The sequence below is a fragment of the Berghia stephanieae genome, chromosome 9 (genome assembly GCF_034508935.2).
Source record: "Berghia stephanieae isolate SIO BIC M18660-M18661 chromosome 9, UCSD_Bste_1.3, whole genome shotgun sequence".
NCBI classification, from domain to species: Eukaryota; Metazoa; Mollusca; class Gastropoda; order Nudibranchia; family Aeolidiidae; genus Berghia; species Berghia stephanieae.
Genome location: NC_088368.1, coordinates 21,550,701 through 21,567,647, shown reverse-complemented (window position 1 = coordinate 21,567,647; position 16,947 = coordinate 21,550,701). Strand labels below are relative to the sequence as shown.

General features: G+C 37.8%; 1 protein-coding gene across 3 annotated transcripts; it reads right to left on the bottom strand.

The window, feature by feature from the left end:
* Nucleotides 1-126: 126 nt before the first annotated feature.
* LOC144979850 (28S rRNA (uridine-N(3))-methyltransferase-like) lies at nt 127-15,136 on the bottom strand. 3 transcript variants are annotated; one of them, XM_078927064.1, is made up of 10 exons: nt 14,892-15,136; nt 14,134-14,167; nt 12,825-13,027; nt 11,847-11,914; nt 11,098-11,237; nt 9,908-10,041; nt 8,619-8,685; nt 6,779-6,980; nt 3,560-3,707; nt 127-2,532 (listed from the first exon to the last, which is right to left on the bottom strand). In XM_078927064.1, the coding sequence occupies exons 1-10, from the start codon at nt 14,940-14,942 to the stop codon at nt 2,461-2,463; spliced, it is 1,119 nt and encodes a 372-aa protein (XP_078783190.1). In that variant the 5' UTR covers nt 14,943-15,136; the 3' UTR covers nt 127-2,460. The 3 variants fall into 3 exon arrangements, with proteins under 3 accessions (XP_078783190.1, XP_078783188.1, XP_078783187.1); XM_078927062.1 differs by lacking the exon at nt 14,892-15,136 and adding an exon at nt 14,608-14,805; XM_078927061.1 differs by lacking the exon at nt 14,892-15,136 and adding an exon at nt 14,455-14,556.
* Between the last annotated feature and the right edge of the window lie 1,811 nt (nt 15,137-16,947).

The following is a 16,947-nucleotide window of genomic DNA, read 5'->3' as shown; positions in this document are numbered from 1 at the left end:
TCTATATCAGTCCTCTTCTGAGGTTTTGTCCTGTCCTATGAGTGTGTGTTATTCCACTTATGGATAGGACATATGTTTGTAAAGCAAAAAAAGCAAAAAACTAATAGTAAATGAAACGAAATCACATAATTTTACATTATTTTATTTCTCACCACGATTTATCTTCCATTAAAAATGATAGCATAGTCCACTTAAACTACCTTACAAGTCAGGTGTTTTTTTACATTTTATAACACCATCTCTGCATGCCTTTTACATATAGATAGCCATCTATTTACCGATACTCACAGATTTATGACTTAACTTTTTAATGGGGAGACTGTATTACATTCAAATCTCTTGGTAAAAATTATACATTATTATGGTGTTGGATTAAAATAAAACTAAGATTTGACAAAATGTCAAACTTTTACAATGATGCAAAAGAAACTGATTTTATTGAAATAATCAAATCGGAATGTCTTCTCCCACTTTCAGCCAAACATTTTAAAAAAGTCACTGCCAAGTATTTAGAAAGTATGGGTAAAATTACGATCATCATTGAGCAGGTTTGGAGTTTATGGTGGGCGACTTCTCCTTCACTACAATCACATATACCTGTATGTTCCCCCATATTATAAAGATTTTGATCATTGCTATCAACAAATGGATGGAATTGGTATTAAATAAATTTAATAGTCCTACGACAATTCGGAGTTACATCTCAGATTTTAAAAAAGTCTGCATGCCTTTAGAGCCACTAGGCCTACGGGGCCGGAGTTTATCCCGGTTAATATAGCGTGGAAGTGGAAGTGTTGGAGAAGGTGAGAAAGGGAAGAAAACTGATCGATAACATCAGAAAGAGGCAGTTATGCTTTCTAGGGCATGTGTGGAGAAGAGACGGAATAGAAAAGTTGGTAACATCTCGGATGATCGAAGGAAAGAGAGCTAGAGGAAGACAAAGAATGACTTATCTAAATAACCCAAGAATGGCCAAATGTGACTTAAAAAGCAACACAGATTTCATGCGCACCGCAGAGGATCGTGATTTGTGGAGACAGCTGACCGGCAATGTGCTCAAGAGTACAAGCCACGATGGATAATGAATATAGCGTGAAACGGGCATTAGCAACTGCTTGCTAAAGGACATTAGTCTATTTTAATGTAGTTTCCACCAGATCTAACAGACCATGCTACCCAATCACAGCTATATGGCCAAGGGGATCAGAAATAAATCTTGACTTCATCAGGGCCGATCTCCATACCTTTGCGAGTGAAGCATTTACTCTACCAACTCAGAGGGACCACTTCAGATTAAAGGCCAGTTAGAACGAAAAAGAAAAAAAGATAATTTAAATTTTCTGCATGTGGATTCAAACGATAGATTTGAACTACAAGATGTGCAAGGAACATTTTTTTTTTCCTATTGAACACTGATTTTTTTTAGTTATAGCACATCAAAGACATATTTAATTCAGAAAAGTGAGTGGAGCAGGCACTTATGTTGGTAACAACAAGATATGAAGTGAGTAGAAAAGTGCCAGAAGACAATAGAGAATAAAAAATTTTTTCGCGGCGGTGGTGGGGTTTGAACCTGCGACCTTATTGGTACGACAACTCCGCCTGGCAGGTGAGAGCGTGGCTCTACCGTGTGAGCTATCCACGAACACAAAAATATTCGTTTCAAACCCAAAGTCATTTCTAGATCCCTCTCTCACCCACTTCTTGAGATCGCCGATTCGTTCGCCTCCATCGCGAAGTAATTTTGACCAGCAGTTAAGCTTAATAGCCAATATTCTCATCACAAACATATAACATAGAAACGATTGAGACATTGAGTATGCTCCGGTGTATGGGGTGAATTTTTAATTCAGAAAAGTGAGTGGAGCAGGCACTTATGTTGGTAACAACAAGATATGAAGTGAGTAGAAAAGTGCCAGAAGACAATAGAGAATAAAAATTTTTTTCACCTGCCAGGCGGAGTTGTCGTACCAATAAGGTCGCAGGTTCAAACCCCACCACTGCCGCGAAAAAATTTTTTATTCTCTATTGTCTTCTGGCACTTTTCTATTCACTTCATATCTTGTTGTTACCAAAGACATAAGAGTTTTGCAATTGTGAACCAGATAGAAACAACTCTTTGTATTGTTACGAACACTGTACCCATTATAAATATCTGACTTCTGCATGCAAAAGACCTTCTTTGCGTCTGAGAAACTTGTACTATGAATCCATGATTCAAATCACATTTGTTTCATACGTGAGTCACTAATAATCATTAAATCTGTGTTCTTCTATTTTCCATAAAACGCCTAAATAGAAAACATGCTTAAATTATGATTACAAGGCAGGGGAGACTATTATGATGCCCCAAGGACAAACCAATGGCGCATACTCACTCATACATACGTAGATGCACACATACACACACACACACACACACATACACACACACACACTGTTTACGGTTCTATTACTATATCAGGCTGAGGAGTTGATTGCTGCAGACGTCAGTTTAGGGGTCAAAGAGGTCATGGCTATAAGGATGGCTTCCTGTGATGGAATATACAGGAAATGCAGACATGAGGATAGGAAGTAGAACATGAATATAAAAACAAACATATATTTATCGTTTATAAATAAATAAACATATAAATAATAGAGGCAAATTTAAATAGCCTTCTTCACTGACTGTGGTGTTGAATAAGCTCTACAGTGTATCAATTATTCTTCCTGTACCTCAATCAATTTCCAATTCATACAGTCCAAGCCACCTGCTGTATATTATTTTTCTATTCTCTTTTACTTGTCGCTCCAACACCGAACACACTCCATAGCATCTGTGGAGCAGACTCTTATGTCATGGTCAGTACAGCTTGGCCCATCCTGGCATTCTCTAAGGATGTGCTCCATCGTCTGATCTGGGCATCCACATGTACACAAGCTAGTCTCAGCCAGCCCCCACTTTTTCATGCTTCTAGCTGTTCTCCCAATTTTTGCCCGTGCTCTGTTCAGTGTTATCCATTCATTCCTGGGGTGCAAAGTTCCGTAGGGCAGTTTTTTTTTACTGTCACACATGTTCATTCATTCGACTACAAAATCACTACAACAGTCTCACACAAATCTTGTTCGAAGTTCACATAGAATCACGATAAGCAGAATGAAAAAGATTGGTTTTTAGATGCCATTTGAAGACGATAGACCCCTCTTCTCTCTTCTTCCATTCTCCAGTGCTGATGGTGACAAAAAGGAGGAAAATTATGAATGCTTTTATTTACCCCAAATGTTTACTTCACTAACCCCCACTTTTAGAGCCATTGAGATGATAAACTACTCTAGCTATCTTCTGGATAGTTGGGGAAGCTGCATCAGTTTGTTCCACCACACTTCAAATCTCTCAAAGCCAGAAAATTTGATTGGGGAAAATGTCTTTTTTTTAAAGGAGGAAATTCCTCCTCTGACACAAAAATCGCGGATTTCCGCGGATCCGAGGAAAACCATCAGCACTGATTCTCTATCTCTCTCACACACTCAATGTCACCCCCCCCCCCCCCCACCCCCTGTATCTCTTCAAACTCACCTCAGTCCTGATAGTGCGACTCCCCTGGTTCGGACACACATTGAGATAGTACGGAAACAACTCGGTTGGATTTTTGTCTGTCAACTTGTCATCCATTTCTATAGACGACTCCAGACCCTTCAATCCTCCGAACACGATAATGGCATGGCTAAAATACAGATACAGAGAAAAAAACAAGAAAAGAAAGGAAGAAAATATTATGGTTATGTTGATAAAATATCAAACTCCCTGAAGTTATGAACCTTAAAACTATTGACATACCTGCCTACATGAAAATTTCAAATTCAGTAATAATACAAAATTCATCAGTAATTAATGGTCAAATTTCAGTAATACTAAAGCAAACAAAAATAATGATAGATACACCCTTTTAAATATGTAAAATAAGCTTACCATGTTATATAGGCCTACTACTTATGCAGGTCAAGCCTCAATCAAAGTCCATTTTCCACAGCATGGCAAAATATTCATAAGAAATCAAGTCCAGTGAATAAGTAAAAACTACATCTGCTACAAATTCTACACATTATTGAGATTTTTTATTGTAGCATGCGGTAAATGATGAAAAAAAAAAAAAATTTAATTTAACATTGTGACCATTTGTATCAGTACTATTTCTTGTATTTCCGTAAGTACGTAATTGTCCTTACACTTCCGTAACAATTATGGACGGTCCGTAATAATAGGCAGGTATGTATTGAATAAATATATAAATATTTGACTTTTGTGTATGTGTGTGTGAGAGAGAGTACGATTGAGAGAGGGAGAGAGAATATGTATGCGTGTGCTTGCTATGTAAATCGCTGCTGAGCACTTTGCCAGTGGATAGTTAGTAAAGCACTATGCAATTAAATGATTATCCTTACCATCACTATCCCATAGCTGCCAACCCACCAGGCTTATCAAGAGGGAGTTTTGGTCAGAAAATCAGGGAGATTCAGAAAAAATCAGGGAGATACATAAATGTATAAATCTACATTTCAAAAGACTTACTGACTTGTTTCCTTCTTTTGAATGCTTATGAGTACGGAACTCTCAATCTGAATAATTCAATTCCAATCGATATCAGCCATGTAGAGCTATTTAACTTCACTAAAAAGAACAGATTCGATATCGGTCTTTCCGATTATAAATCTACCACAATACCAAACGACTTAAACTCACTTCCGTTTACAAAATGGAGGACCGGAATTTCATGTACATTACCGAAAGAACCGAAAAGACCTGCATGGTAGGCTAACATGGGGTTCTAGGCCTGGGCCTGGGCCTACAGTCGGGCTACTGCTCGATAATGCGGGAGATCGGTGTGAAGGGCTGGAGCCTGGGAGACGAACTAAAAATGCAGGAGTCTCCCGCAATTTCTGGTAGGATTGGCAGCTATGCTATCCCGTCAACTCAGTATTTTGTTTGGTAATTTTAGTTCCTGAAAATTGAATTTGTAGCCAAAAATATCATCTTAAGAGAAAAAAATTAAATTTAATTATTAAATTATTAAATTTTATATTTCACTAGAGTGAGAGACAAATGTGGGGGTTGAAACAGTTCAGTGAATAAGACATTTCACTTACACTTGAAGGACCCGGATTTAAACCTCACTGTTGGCATCTCGTAATTTTTACCGTGAGCAAGAACTCTTATTCTTATAGCTCCATTAATGGTGCAAGAAAACAAACCCCCGTCATGATGAAAAAAGGGGGTGTCCTGATAGCTCATTTGGTAGAGCACTCAGGTCATAAGTAAAGGGACAGCAATCAATCCCAGTTGCAGGCGAAAATTATTTCTTTTTACCCCCCCCCCCTCCCCTCCTATTAACCCAGCAGTGATTGGGTACCTGGTTCTGTTAGATCTGGTGGAAAGTACTTTGCGATAGACAAGAATCCTAATGAGCATTTGCCACTGCCCTCTTCACTCTATAGAAATCGAGATAAACTCCAGCTCCATGGGCCTTGCAGGTTGAAGGGAAAATGGAAAATTTTTACCTTTAATTACTTCAGGTTGCCAATTTTTTTATGTTTTTAAGGGTTTTACGGCGCTTGCAACACATTAAGGTCATATCAGCACCAGTAAAAAGGAACAAAATGGGATAGTAAAAAGTTCTAGAATTACAATTAAAGCACCAAAGAAAAGGTAAGACAAAGGGGAATTGATTCAAATAGGGAACAGATGTAGATTCCAAGAGCACACCGCCAAAGTACTTAGTTTGAGATCACCTAAAAGTCTCATCCAGACACAAGCACAGGTCCCAACTAAGAGGAATACACTCAAATGTTTACCAATCATATAATATAATATGTAAACTAAACATAATACAATGTATAACAGAGAGATGATTTACAAGGAAAAAAATATCTCCCAAAACTAACTTTACATTTGACTGTTCCCCTCTCACCAAGGGTATCCGGTCAGGGTCGGGACAAAACCAAGCAATCTCATACCAAGACAAAGACAGAAAGCATGTTGGAAAACAGATATAGGGGGATAGAAGACACAGTAAGTACCTCCCTGCCCACTATGGGAGGTCAGGAACCCCATCCAGTGGTTCTGTTAGATCTGGCGGAAAGTACTTTGTGATAGACAAGCATCCTAGTGAGCATTTGCAACTGCCCTCTTCACTCTATAGAAATCGGGATAATCTCCAGCTCCACGGGCCTTGCGGCTCTGAAGGAAAAATAGAAATTTTTTTCTTTAATTACTTCAGGGTTGCCAATTCAAGGAAGCAAAAATTTACTGAACTTTTATGCAAACTCATAGACCGACCCCTTTCTAAGAAAAACACAAATGTACATACTTTTTTTTTCCAGTATAGCAAGTGATTGGAAAATATACCGAGGGTTTATAACATACTGTGCTGCTATGTGGTCTAGTGGTATGACACTCGCTTTTGGATCGGAAGGTCCTGGGTTCGAGCCTCACGCTCGGCGCATAGTTGAGTCCTTGGAAAAGGCTCTTTACTCACATTCTCTCACCGTAGCCAGGTGTAAAATGAGTACCTGGCGTTGTCTTTGTCCGAAAAATTGTAATATCGCCTAACAGGTGGCACGTCCCGTCCTACATGTTAAATGTTGCTGTTGACCAGGGACCCCTTGTAAAGCGCTTTGAGCACATTTAGTGGATATTGTGCTATATAAAGCTCAATTACTTTAATTATTTTTCAATACTGAATTCCGTAAATATACGGAAAATTGTCAACCTTGTTACTTAATTACGATGTAGACTTACCGAAATGATGGAAACTCCACAGAGTTGGAATCTGTTCCTTTGTCCGAGGTGCCAACCAAGAGGTCATAACCCCCTTCGTGAGGACAGCTGTCAAAGACGTCGCTGATGCTCGATGCCAGACGACAGGTGTAACCCCAATACAGACCACTCTTCTCTCTGGGCTCTGACGGGGCGACTACTTCACCTTTCAAATATTTTCCACCTTAACGAGATAAAAAAACAATAATAATATTAATTATTTTTATTACTAAAAAGACATTTGTTGAGCGCTTTCCATGAAACCAAACATCTCAAAGAGCTTTACAGATAATGAATTAATTTACGAACATATGTATAGTCAAAATGAAATATTGAAACAAAACAACACAAATTGCTTAGATAACAGTACACAAACATTACAGTCGCATGGTGTAAAATGAATTTTGAAAAAGTGGGCTTTTTAAAGAAGAATTGAAGTTTCAGATATTCTCGATTTCTCTAATGGTTTGGGGTATGTAGGGTATTCCAGAGTTTGGGGCCATCACATTGAAAAGAGCGATCACCAAAAGATTCTTAACTTACTTTTTGGTACAGATAATAAAGTGGTGTCACGTGATGATCAAAGGCTTAAGGTTCGAGGCTTAAGGTTTATAAGTTCAGAAATAAATAGAGGGGCTAAATTGTTGAGGCATTTGAGAACAAATAAAACTGTTAATAATAATATGGCATTTTCAGAGCTGCCAACCCTTGCCTTGTAAATGTGTACAATGGAGAGCCAAAATGAGTAAAATTTTGAAAAAATGCGTAAAATTCTGCAAAAACTATAATTAGCACTAATTCTGGTAATGGGCAACTAGACCATATAGCAATAACTTCCAGAATCCACTTATAAATCTGGTATGACCCAGACAGATAATTCATTGAACTCCCTATATGAACTTCCGGGTCAAAAAACAGATCAAAATGTTTCAGTGTATAAAAGAGTGTATGACTGTTAAAAGGCAAACAATAGACATTCAACAATGCGTAAAATTACAATCCTCAGCAAAATGTGTAAAATGGAGAGACAAAATGAGTAAGATTTTGATTAAATGTACAATTCTGCAAAAACTATAAATAGCACTAAATCTGATAATGGGCAATCAGACCATGCTAGCAATATTATAATTAATATTTAAATTAATGAATTAACTTACTATTTATTGACAATATAAATGGTATCCACTTCCAGAATCCACTAAAACATCTGATATGACCCACCCAGATAATACTGTATTGAACTCCCTATGTGAACGTCCAGGTCAACAAACAGATTAAAGTGTTTAAGTACACTAAAGGAGTGTGATTGTTAAAAATGATTAAATAATAGAAATATAATAATCCGTACAAGCCTCAGCAAAATGTGGACAATGAGCAAAAATTGGTAAGAATACAAACAAGCTCCAAGCTCTTGACAAAATATAAACTAAAGCAATTATTAACAAAATAAATTTGATGTACACAATAAAAACATTCCAAAAAATATCACAATTTAAACATTGTATTTCAGAATGATCTAAGGTGTAAAATTTGTAGGGATTCTATCAAACCAATCCATCTTTTTTATAAATATCCAATACAAGTAATTTCTGTATCATTTATACTTTTTTCTCTCAATGTTTTAATAAGAAAACTCATTTATGTTAAATAGACACTCAGATATCAATTACTTATTTTCAAAACACCCTATGGTTATCCATTTCATTACACAAGTATCTTAGCAAGCAATGAAATATAATAAGCTCCTGTCAACATGAAATGTTAGCATTAGCAGCAAGCAATTGAAGAGTTAAATCAAAGCAACATTTGATCTGTTTTTTACCTTTTGATGGCTTTAACTTGACTGTGACACGCTGGCCTGCAGGAACTTCCATATCCAGTAACACATCCTGTGAATAAAAAAATAGATTTATTTTAATATGAGATCCATTACCATGCCGTCTTGACACTCATTGTGAAACAGAAAAATACTGTTTGTAAAGTAAAATTCAGACACCTCCTTCCACTATGTGGCATGCCCAGTTTTGAGAGACGTGAATTAAATACGTTCACGAATGCACAAGAGCAGATAAAAGGCTGTAAAAGCCTACATAAATCTGGACTTTTATCATATCATATCATATCATTACCTAAATCTGCCAATCAATTAAAAAACCACCAAAAAAAAAAAAAGATTAAAAAAATAAATAAATAAATATATATTCCTGGAGTGAGGAATGCTGATTTATTTTTGGGATGATATTAGCCAGTATCTTTCATTCTGCTTCGTCAGACACTACTGGGTGATTCACAAATTTTCAGATTTTTATCTTACACTAGTGCAGACTTGTCAACCAATTTCAACCGTTTGAAATTTATCATATTAAAATTAAAATATAAACCATATTTTCAACATGTTCAACCATCCACAATATCCAAATTTAACTTTCACTGAATTTACGGAGACTTATCAATCAAACTAGTAGATGGTAGGAAAATCCTGCATTTCCTATGACAATTATCTGTCTGCATAACCCGGTTAATATTCATGCTAAAAGACTGGTTTTCATATTATTCTTTGTTTTAAACAATGAAAATATTCTTATCCACCTTTTAGATATACAAACAATGTTTGATATTTTGATGAAACACGATAAATATTAATATTAAACATGTAAATCTATGGGAAAGGGAAATAACTTCATTTTTATTGGTTGTTTTTCAAATGCCTGTAGAATTTTATTGTGACCACTTTTTGATGAGGAGACAAGTGGATTTCTATAGCTTAGATGACGCTCTTTCATAAAAACATACTGTACAAAAATCACTAGGGGGGGGGGGGGGGGGGGTGAGGGGGGGTCAAACATGGCCCATATACTATGAGATTCTCATTTAGGAAATGATATTTACTGATCTCAATGCTCCCACTCCCACATTTATCATTTTCCCCCTTTTTATTACAAACTCTGACTTTGCATTCAGCAGATTTTAGTCAACATTCATTCTCATATCACCCAATTTTGGACCTCAAAGTGTAATAAAATATGAGAAATCATGCTGATTGGCAAGCCTGCTGTTAGTGCCTGCTAACAACTTTGTTACTTTTAAACGAAAGAGTGAAAAAGTCATCACCTGTCTTAATCCTATCTTTGCAAAGCTGACAGGTGTTTTGTCTTTAGTGGTTTTGGCCAGTGTGACCCCTTCCCGGTATTGGCACCAATCAAACTCTCTCAAATGATGAGGCATGTCCAAGGGGTTAAGAAGACCTGGCAAGAATTTGGAAGAGAGTGAAGATGTTAACATTTTTTTAAAAATGCTTAACCCTCTCCTTACCACCCATAGGAAAATCGTCACATTCGTTACGATGCAGGCAACAATTTTCTTAGTCTGATTTCATTTTGTTAAAGTTAGTTATAGCTATAAAAACTCGACACTGTGTTGCAGAGCTCATTTTTCTGAAAAAAAAAATAGAATATACTCGTTACTATTCTGTTTGAAAAATCTATTTTTGTGTGTTCGATAAGTATGAAGTTTCAGGTAAAATTCTGAAAATAGCTGGTAAGGAGAGAGTTAATCTTATCACGGGTGTCCCAATAGCTCAGTTGGTAGAACACTTGTTTCACATTCAAAAGGATTGAGATCGATCCCAGGTGCGTGCAGTCCAGATATTTTTTCTGACTCCCCTGTCCACCCAGCAGTGAAAAAAAAATCTTGACATCACCTGAGATCGATCACGGTCCCTTAGTGTGTGAATCGAGTGCTCTACCAACTGAACTATCGGGACCCCCTAACCACAAGAAACTCATATTTTATATTTTGCCTCAAATTTTATTATTGACACATCAAGTTCAATATTCATCATCAGGATCACCCTGGCACAAAGTACCATAATTCTATGTCTAAATTATAATGTAAATGTTGCTGCTCGAAGCTCGAAGAAATGAATAACAATGTGAAATTGAATGTAAGCTTCAATTTAATTAGGAAAACAGATAGAATGGACATTTCGGGTTTCCCCTTTATCAACAAACAGGATGAATGAATCACTACAGATCAATGAGATAATGTGGTAGTGCGTTGTTAAGATGAATAAACAAAACATCATCTCATTCATCTGTAGTGATTCATTCATCATGTTTGTTGATAAAGGGGAAACCCGAAATGTCCATTCTATCTGTTTTCCTAATTAAATTGAAGCTTACATTCAATTTCACATTGTTACTCATTTCTTCGAGCTTCGAGCAGCAACATTTACATGATAATTTAGACAGAATTATCATTCGGTGGTGAGTCACATACACAAAAGTCTACAAACTACCTACCAGCGTGTGACAGATCTCTGTGAAAGGGGAAAAAATCCTTGCGTAGATACTGTGGACATTCCAAGTATTGTAGAATGTGAAAGAGTTGAGTATTTCCACGTCCAGCAGATAGAAGGCCTTTGAACTGACTTTTGTCTTGACTGAAAATAGAAAAAAAAAGTTTGTAATTTTTGTCTTAAAACTGTATCAACAAATAAAAAGTTTATAAATCTCCTAAAAAGTTTATGGGTCTCCTCTATCAGAAGACCTGACAGCTCCACAAGCTGTGTACTACACTCGTATTATTTTAACTATCTTTTAATCAGCAAGGCTTTTTACTTTTATTCTTAATTTTACATATTTTTTAAAATCAGAGAATTATAAAAAACAAAAAGAAAACAAAACCAAAACAAAGACAGCTTACTTCTTCCATTTGAGTAGGGTAATGTAAATGTTGCTGCTCGAAGCTCGAAGAAATAAATAATAATGTGAAATTGAATGTAAGCTTCAATTCAATTACAAAAAGAGATCAAATGAAAAAACCAAAGTTTTTGTTTATTCATCTTAACTACGCCACTACCATATCATCTCATTCATCTGTGGTGTTTCTTTCACCCTGTTTTGTTGATAAAGGGGAAACCCGAGACGTTCATTTGATCTGTTTTTGTAATTAAATTGAAGCTTACATTCAATTTCACATTATTATCCATTTGAGTAGAGAAAAATCAGAAAAATAGATAAACAAAAATACTTAATCCAACGTAACTTACTTTTGTTGCGACCCTTCATCGAAAATGACGATTTCATCAACATTGAATATGGCAGCTGCTCTAGCAACCTGTGGAAAAGGAATATTTTAAAAGTTTGTTTACCGATACTCCTTTTTACATGGGTATAAAGTGGTATTTCAGAGCAAAGATACCCGTGGAGCTGGAATTTATCCTGGTTTCTATACTGCCGTCGTTTAAAAAAATATAGTATATGCAATGTTAACCAAACAGCACATACTGTGTTCTTTTTTAAAAAACGGCAGTATAGTAAGTAGAAAATGGACAATAGAAATTTGAGAAATTACGGAGGGGGCACTGATGTAAGATGGGGTCCCGATAGCTCAGTTGGTAGAGCACTCGCCTCACACGCAAAGGGACCAAGATCGATCTCTGATGCAGTCGAGATTTTTTTTCTGCCCCCCCCCCTTGTTCACCCAGCAGTGAATGAGTAGCTGAGTCTGTTGTTCGATTTGGCAAAAGTACTTTACGATAGACGAGTGTCCTATCCAAAGGATAGCAAGCAATTTCCATTGTCCGTTTCAAGCTATAGAAACCGGGATAAATTCTGGCTCCATGGGCCGAATGGCTCTGAATCTGAAGGACTACTTTACTGGTGTAAGATAAAGATCCGAAAAATTGTGTATGAAACAATCTGCCTTGTCTGGCACTGTTTCATACACATTGTCTCAAAACAGTATTATGTCGGAACAAACCACATGCTTAAAAGCCGAATTTAATGTTAAACTGGTCAAAAATATAAATTGTTGACATTCGCACCATAAAATATGGTCGCCATTCTCCTCAATAAAATCATATAAAATCAAAATAAGTCTAATATTTCTGGCTATAAATTAAATTTTCAACATCTTAACAAACCCGACTTAATACCATTTTGAGGCGAATGGTCACATTTTTTCGGATCTTTACAACAGCAATTCCTTGCTAACCTAATCTTAACATTAAGTTAAATGAACTCACCTGACCGCCGAGATAAGCTCTCAATTCCAGAGACTGGGCATTATCCAAGATGGAACCAGGTAGAGCTATAGAAATGGTGTAGCACCTTCCTCTGGTTACCATCCCATCCTCACCCTCTCCATCAACTCCCTGTTCTTGCTTCTTCATCAATTCCATGTCTCTAATCAACTTTTCTTCATTTTTTTTCTTTTTGTGTGCATTGACTAAAAAGTAAAAATATAAACAAATTTTAAAATTAAATAAACAAACAACAGTCTTTATAATGTATGATATACATAATTTACAAAACATGTTTGTTTTGGGGTATTTTTTAGTGGTTTTACAGTGCTTGAGACACTTCTAAGTCATTTCAGTACCAGTAAAAAGGTTTATAATAAATGATCTGAAATTTAAGCGCTAAAGAAAAGTAGGTGTGGTTCAAATAGGGGACAGAAAATTCTATGAACAATCTATCATTGTGTCTATGTTGACAATACTTAGTCCCATCTTGGCACAAGTAAATCGCTTGCTATGAGAGATACACTCAAATGTTTACAAAGTGGATTCAAGACTAAAAACGAAAATAATACATAGTATCAGAAGAGATGATTACTAGGAGTAAAAAATCACCTCTGAAAAAAAAAAAATGGCTACATTTCTGGTTTCTAAAAATAATTTTTAGTCTTGGAACACTTAAAATTTGAACCATCGTCTCCGTGTAATTTACTAACGAAAGAGTGAAAATGGAGAGGCTTCGTATGGGAACAAAACTGTTCTGTTTTGTTCCCATACGAAGCCTCTCCATTTTCACTCTTTCGTTAGTATTTTACAATCACCGGCTTCAGACAGCCCCTACCATTTTCTACTTTTCTGTGGAATTTACAAGCAAAGCAAGATGGTGGCAGAGACCTCGCTCCTTTCCCAATGCCCAAAGCTGTCTCAGTTTAGTTTGTCGAAACTGAGAAACAGTTCGTGGATGCCGTGACAAATTTACTAACGCAATAAAGAACATAATTTGGGAATTCTGTCATTGTTCGTTGAACCAATGAATTTGTCGAATACATGTTCGACGAATGCCTGTTGCACTGAAGTAAATAAAAATTGAAACAGCCACAAGCAAAACTTTACTTTAACTGAAGCATCAACTTGGCAAAAGATAATTGCAACTATGATTTTATTAAAGGGTTACTAGGATTACAGATTAATATTACTATGATGCAATCCCAACTTTATACTTTATCATTACTGAAACTAAAATAGATTTCTACAATTACTTCAGAAGTCAGAAGGAATACTGTTCTAATTCTAACTTAATTTATGGTATACTCACTTTCTTTAAAAATCTTTTTCCTTTTAACTCTCGCCTGAAAAAGATATTGAAAAAAATATCAGCCCTATTCATGTATAAGTTATACTATAATTCAAATAAGTCCTTATATTGATTTCAGAACATTATAATAATAATTATAATATTATTATTTATTATTGGTTGAAAAGTTTCAAAACTTTTCTTCAGTTATGAATACATTATAAGTGTTACTGTTACGCTTTATTCCAAAAGAACAGTTGGATCTTAATCTAAGATTTGAGAGAAAATAGAAATGGAAGGTCTTATTGACTGGTGGTGACAGAGCTATGTCGACGTGCATACTATTTTGCAGGTCTTAGTCTGAGAGTCTGTGTCAGCGGTGGGGCATGGTGCACGAAGATGCAGTTCTCTCGCACATAACGCATGCATGAGACGGTGCAGGCTACTGTAATTTGAAAAGTATATAAAACATGAATTGAAATTTCTGAAACCTACATTATTTGCGTAATCTTTTGAACCCTTTTCATATGAGAAAGGAACAGGCTTTTTAGCGTTATTTTTGTCAATGTCCATGTTTCTGTATGTGATTTAAAACTATATGTTAGTATATCAGTAGCTGCAGTTTATAATAATTTTTTTTGAGATTCCGTATTTCTATAAGTTGGCAGCAGCTTCTTATGGTTCACACTATTATGTTATGACGATCGACCCAATCAGCAAAGTCCGGTCCGCATTCGTGCACCGTCGCGAACCCGCCCGGTAGCATCGTCACAACACACCTTTCGACTAGATGCTCTGCCGTTTCGGGTTCTTGCCCACAGCGTGGACATAAAGGACAGGAAGTTAGACCCCACTGATGTAACGCACCGGCCGTTAGGCAGCTCCTCGACCGAAGCCGATTCGCAGCTACCCAGTGTCTCCTCTTACTGGTATCAAAGCCTGGCAACTTCTCACCAAGCTTAGAGGAGTGTAGGTCCCCGCCCCCACGAGGGATTGAATTCGTCCAAACCGACTTCCATCTCGTATGTGCAGCTCTGTCCGTAGTCAGGGATTCTGCGTACAAGGGTTGCCGGGACTTATTTCGGCTCGAAACGGGGGCACCGTTCATTATGCGCATGAGAGGGGTATCCCCATTCCCTCTCTCTTTGATCTTACTCAGCCAGTTTCCCGTAATGGTCTCCCTCCGGACATCGGGGGGCTGGATCGCTGCCATCACCGGGCCCCATTCTCTAGGGTTGTTGCTAGCGTTCCCGACACTATGTGCATCGACTTGCGAAGTTTTACATCCACCTTCTCAACGTTTCTGCTTCTACCCCACACTGGAGCGCAATACTCCGCGGTGGAATAGCATAGTGCCAGGGCGGATGTTCTCAGGCGCGCTTGGCTAGCGCCCCAAGTCGATCCCGCCAGCTTCCTCAGAAGACTATTCCGCTTCTCTATCTTCCGGGCAACCCCTTCGAGATGAACCCGATAGGTAAGGCTGCGATCCAGCGTCACCCCTAGGTATTTTGGACGCGGCTCATATGGGAGTGGCTGGTCCCCGACTAGGACATTCAGTTTACGGGTGTGCCAACCACTGCATAAGTGAAATGCAGTGGCCACGGTTTTTGAAGTGTTCATCTTCAGGTACCACTTGTCAAAGTAGGATTTGAGTCTGGTGACGTCCTCGCTGAGTACGCTCTCGAGACGGGTCCACACTTTACTCTGAGTAACGAGTGCCCAGTCGTCTGCGTATCCCAGCCTCAGGGAGGAAGTGTTCGGCATATCGCTAATGTAAACGTTAAACAACATTGGCGCAAGTACCGATCCCTGAGGGACCCCATTCTTCAATTTCCTAACTTTGCTCGTGGCGTCTCCCAGCGCGACGTGGAATTGCCTTTCCCCTAAGATCGAAGAGAACAACTTCAAGGTCTTTTTGCACCTTATGATTTTTGCAAGTTTGAGCATTAACCCATCGCACCAGACCGTATCGTACGCCGCTGATAGGTCTATAAACACAGCACCTGTTTGCTGTTTTCTCTCGAACCCGTGCTCAATATGCTCTGTAAGGGCAATGACCTGCTCCGTGGTGCACCTCCCTTCCCTGAAGCCTGCCTGCTCAGGTGGCAGGGCAGCGTCTAGGACCGGCCCCCATCGGTTTAATAGAACACGCTCCAACAGTTTGTAAAGACAGCTCAGCAGCGATATGGGTCTGTAACTGTCTGCCTCCTTCGCCGGCTTCCCTGGCTTCAGGATGGCAACTATCTTCGCATGCTTCCACACTTGTGGAAGCTTTCCACTATTGTCCTTATATAAGTTGGCAAACTATCGTTTTAATGTTAAACATAATAATATGTCTAATAGCGACAAGCAAATTACAACGAATAAATATCATTTATTAGTTGTAATTTGCCTATCGCTATTTAATATTGATCAGGGCATACAATCCTATCACAAAATCACGAATAATGCGTTTTTTAAGGCGCCAGAGGGAGGGGGGGGGGGGGGGGGAGTGGCAATTTTCGTCCACCTGGGGAACCCGAGTTGGAGTTCCGCTGTCGGCGGCTCTTTTTTTTCTTCTAGCTAAATGAATTTAGGCCCTGTTACTCACTTTGCGGCATTGCTCTGCGGCTAACGCCTTTGTCATCTTGGTCTTTTCTCGAGATAAACTATAGGAACTGATTTACCAAAGGATGGCTAAAGGGAGATTATTTACTCATTCGTCTATTTATTAATTTATCTAGTCAATTATTTATTTATTTATTTAGTTCATTTACATATTTTACTCATTTATCTAGGCAGCCCTGGACATCCACCACTTCTAAACAACTGTTTTCATACCGAGTGTCTATCGTT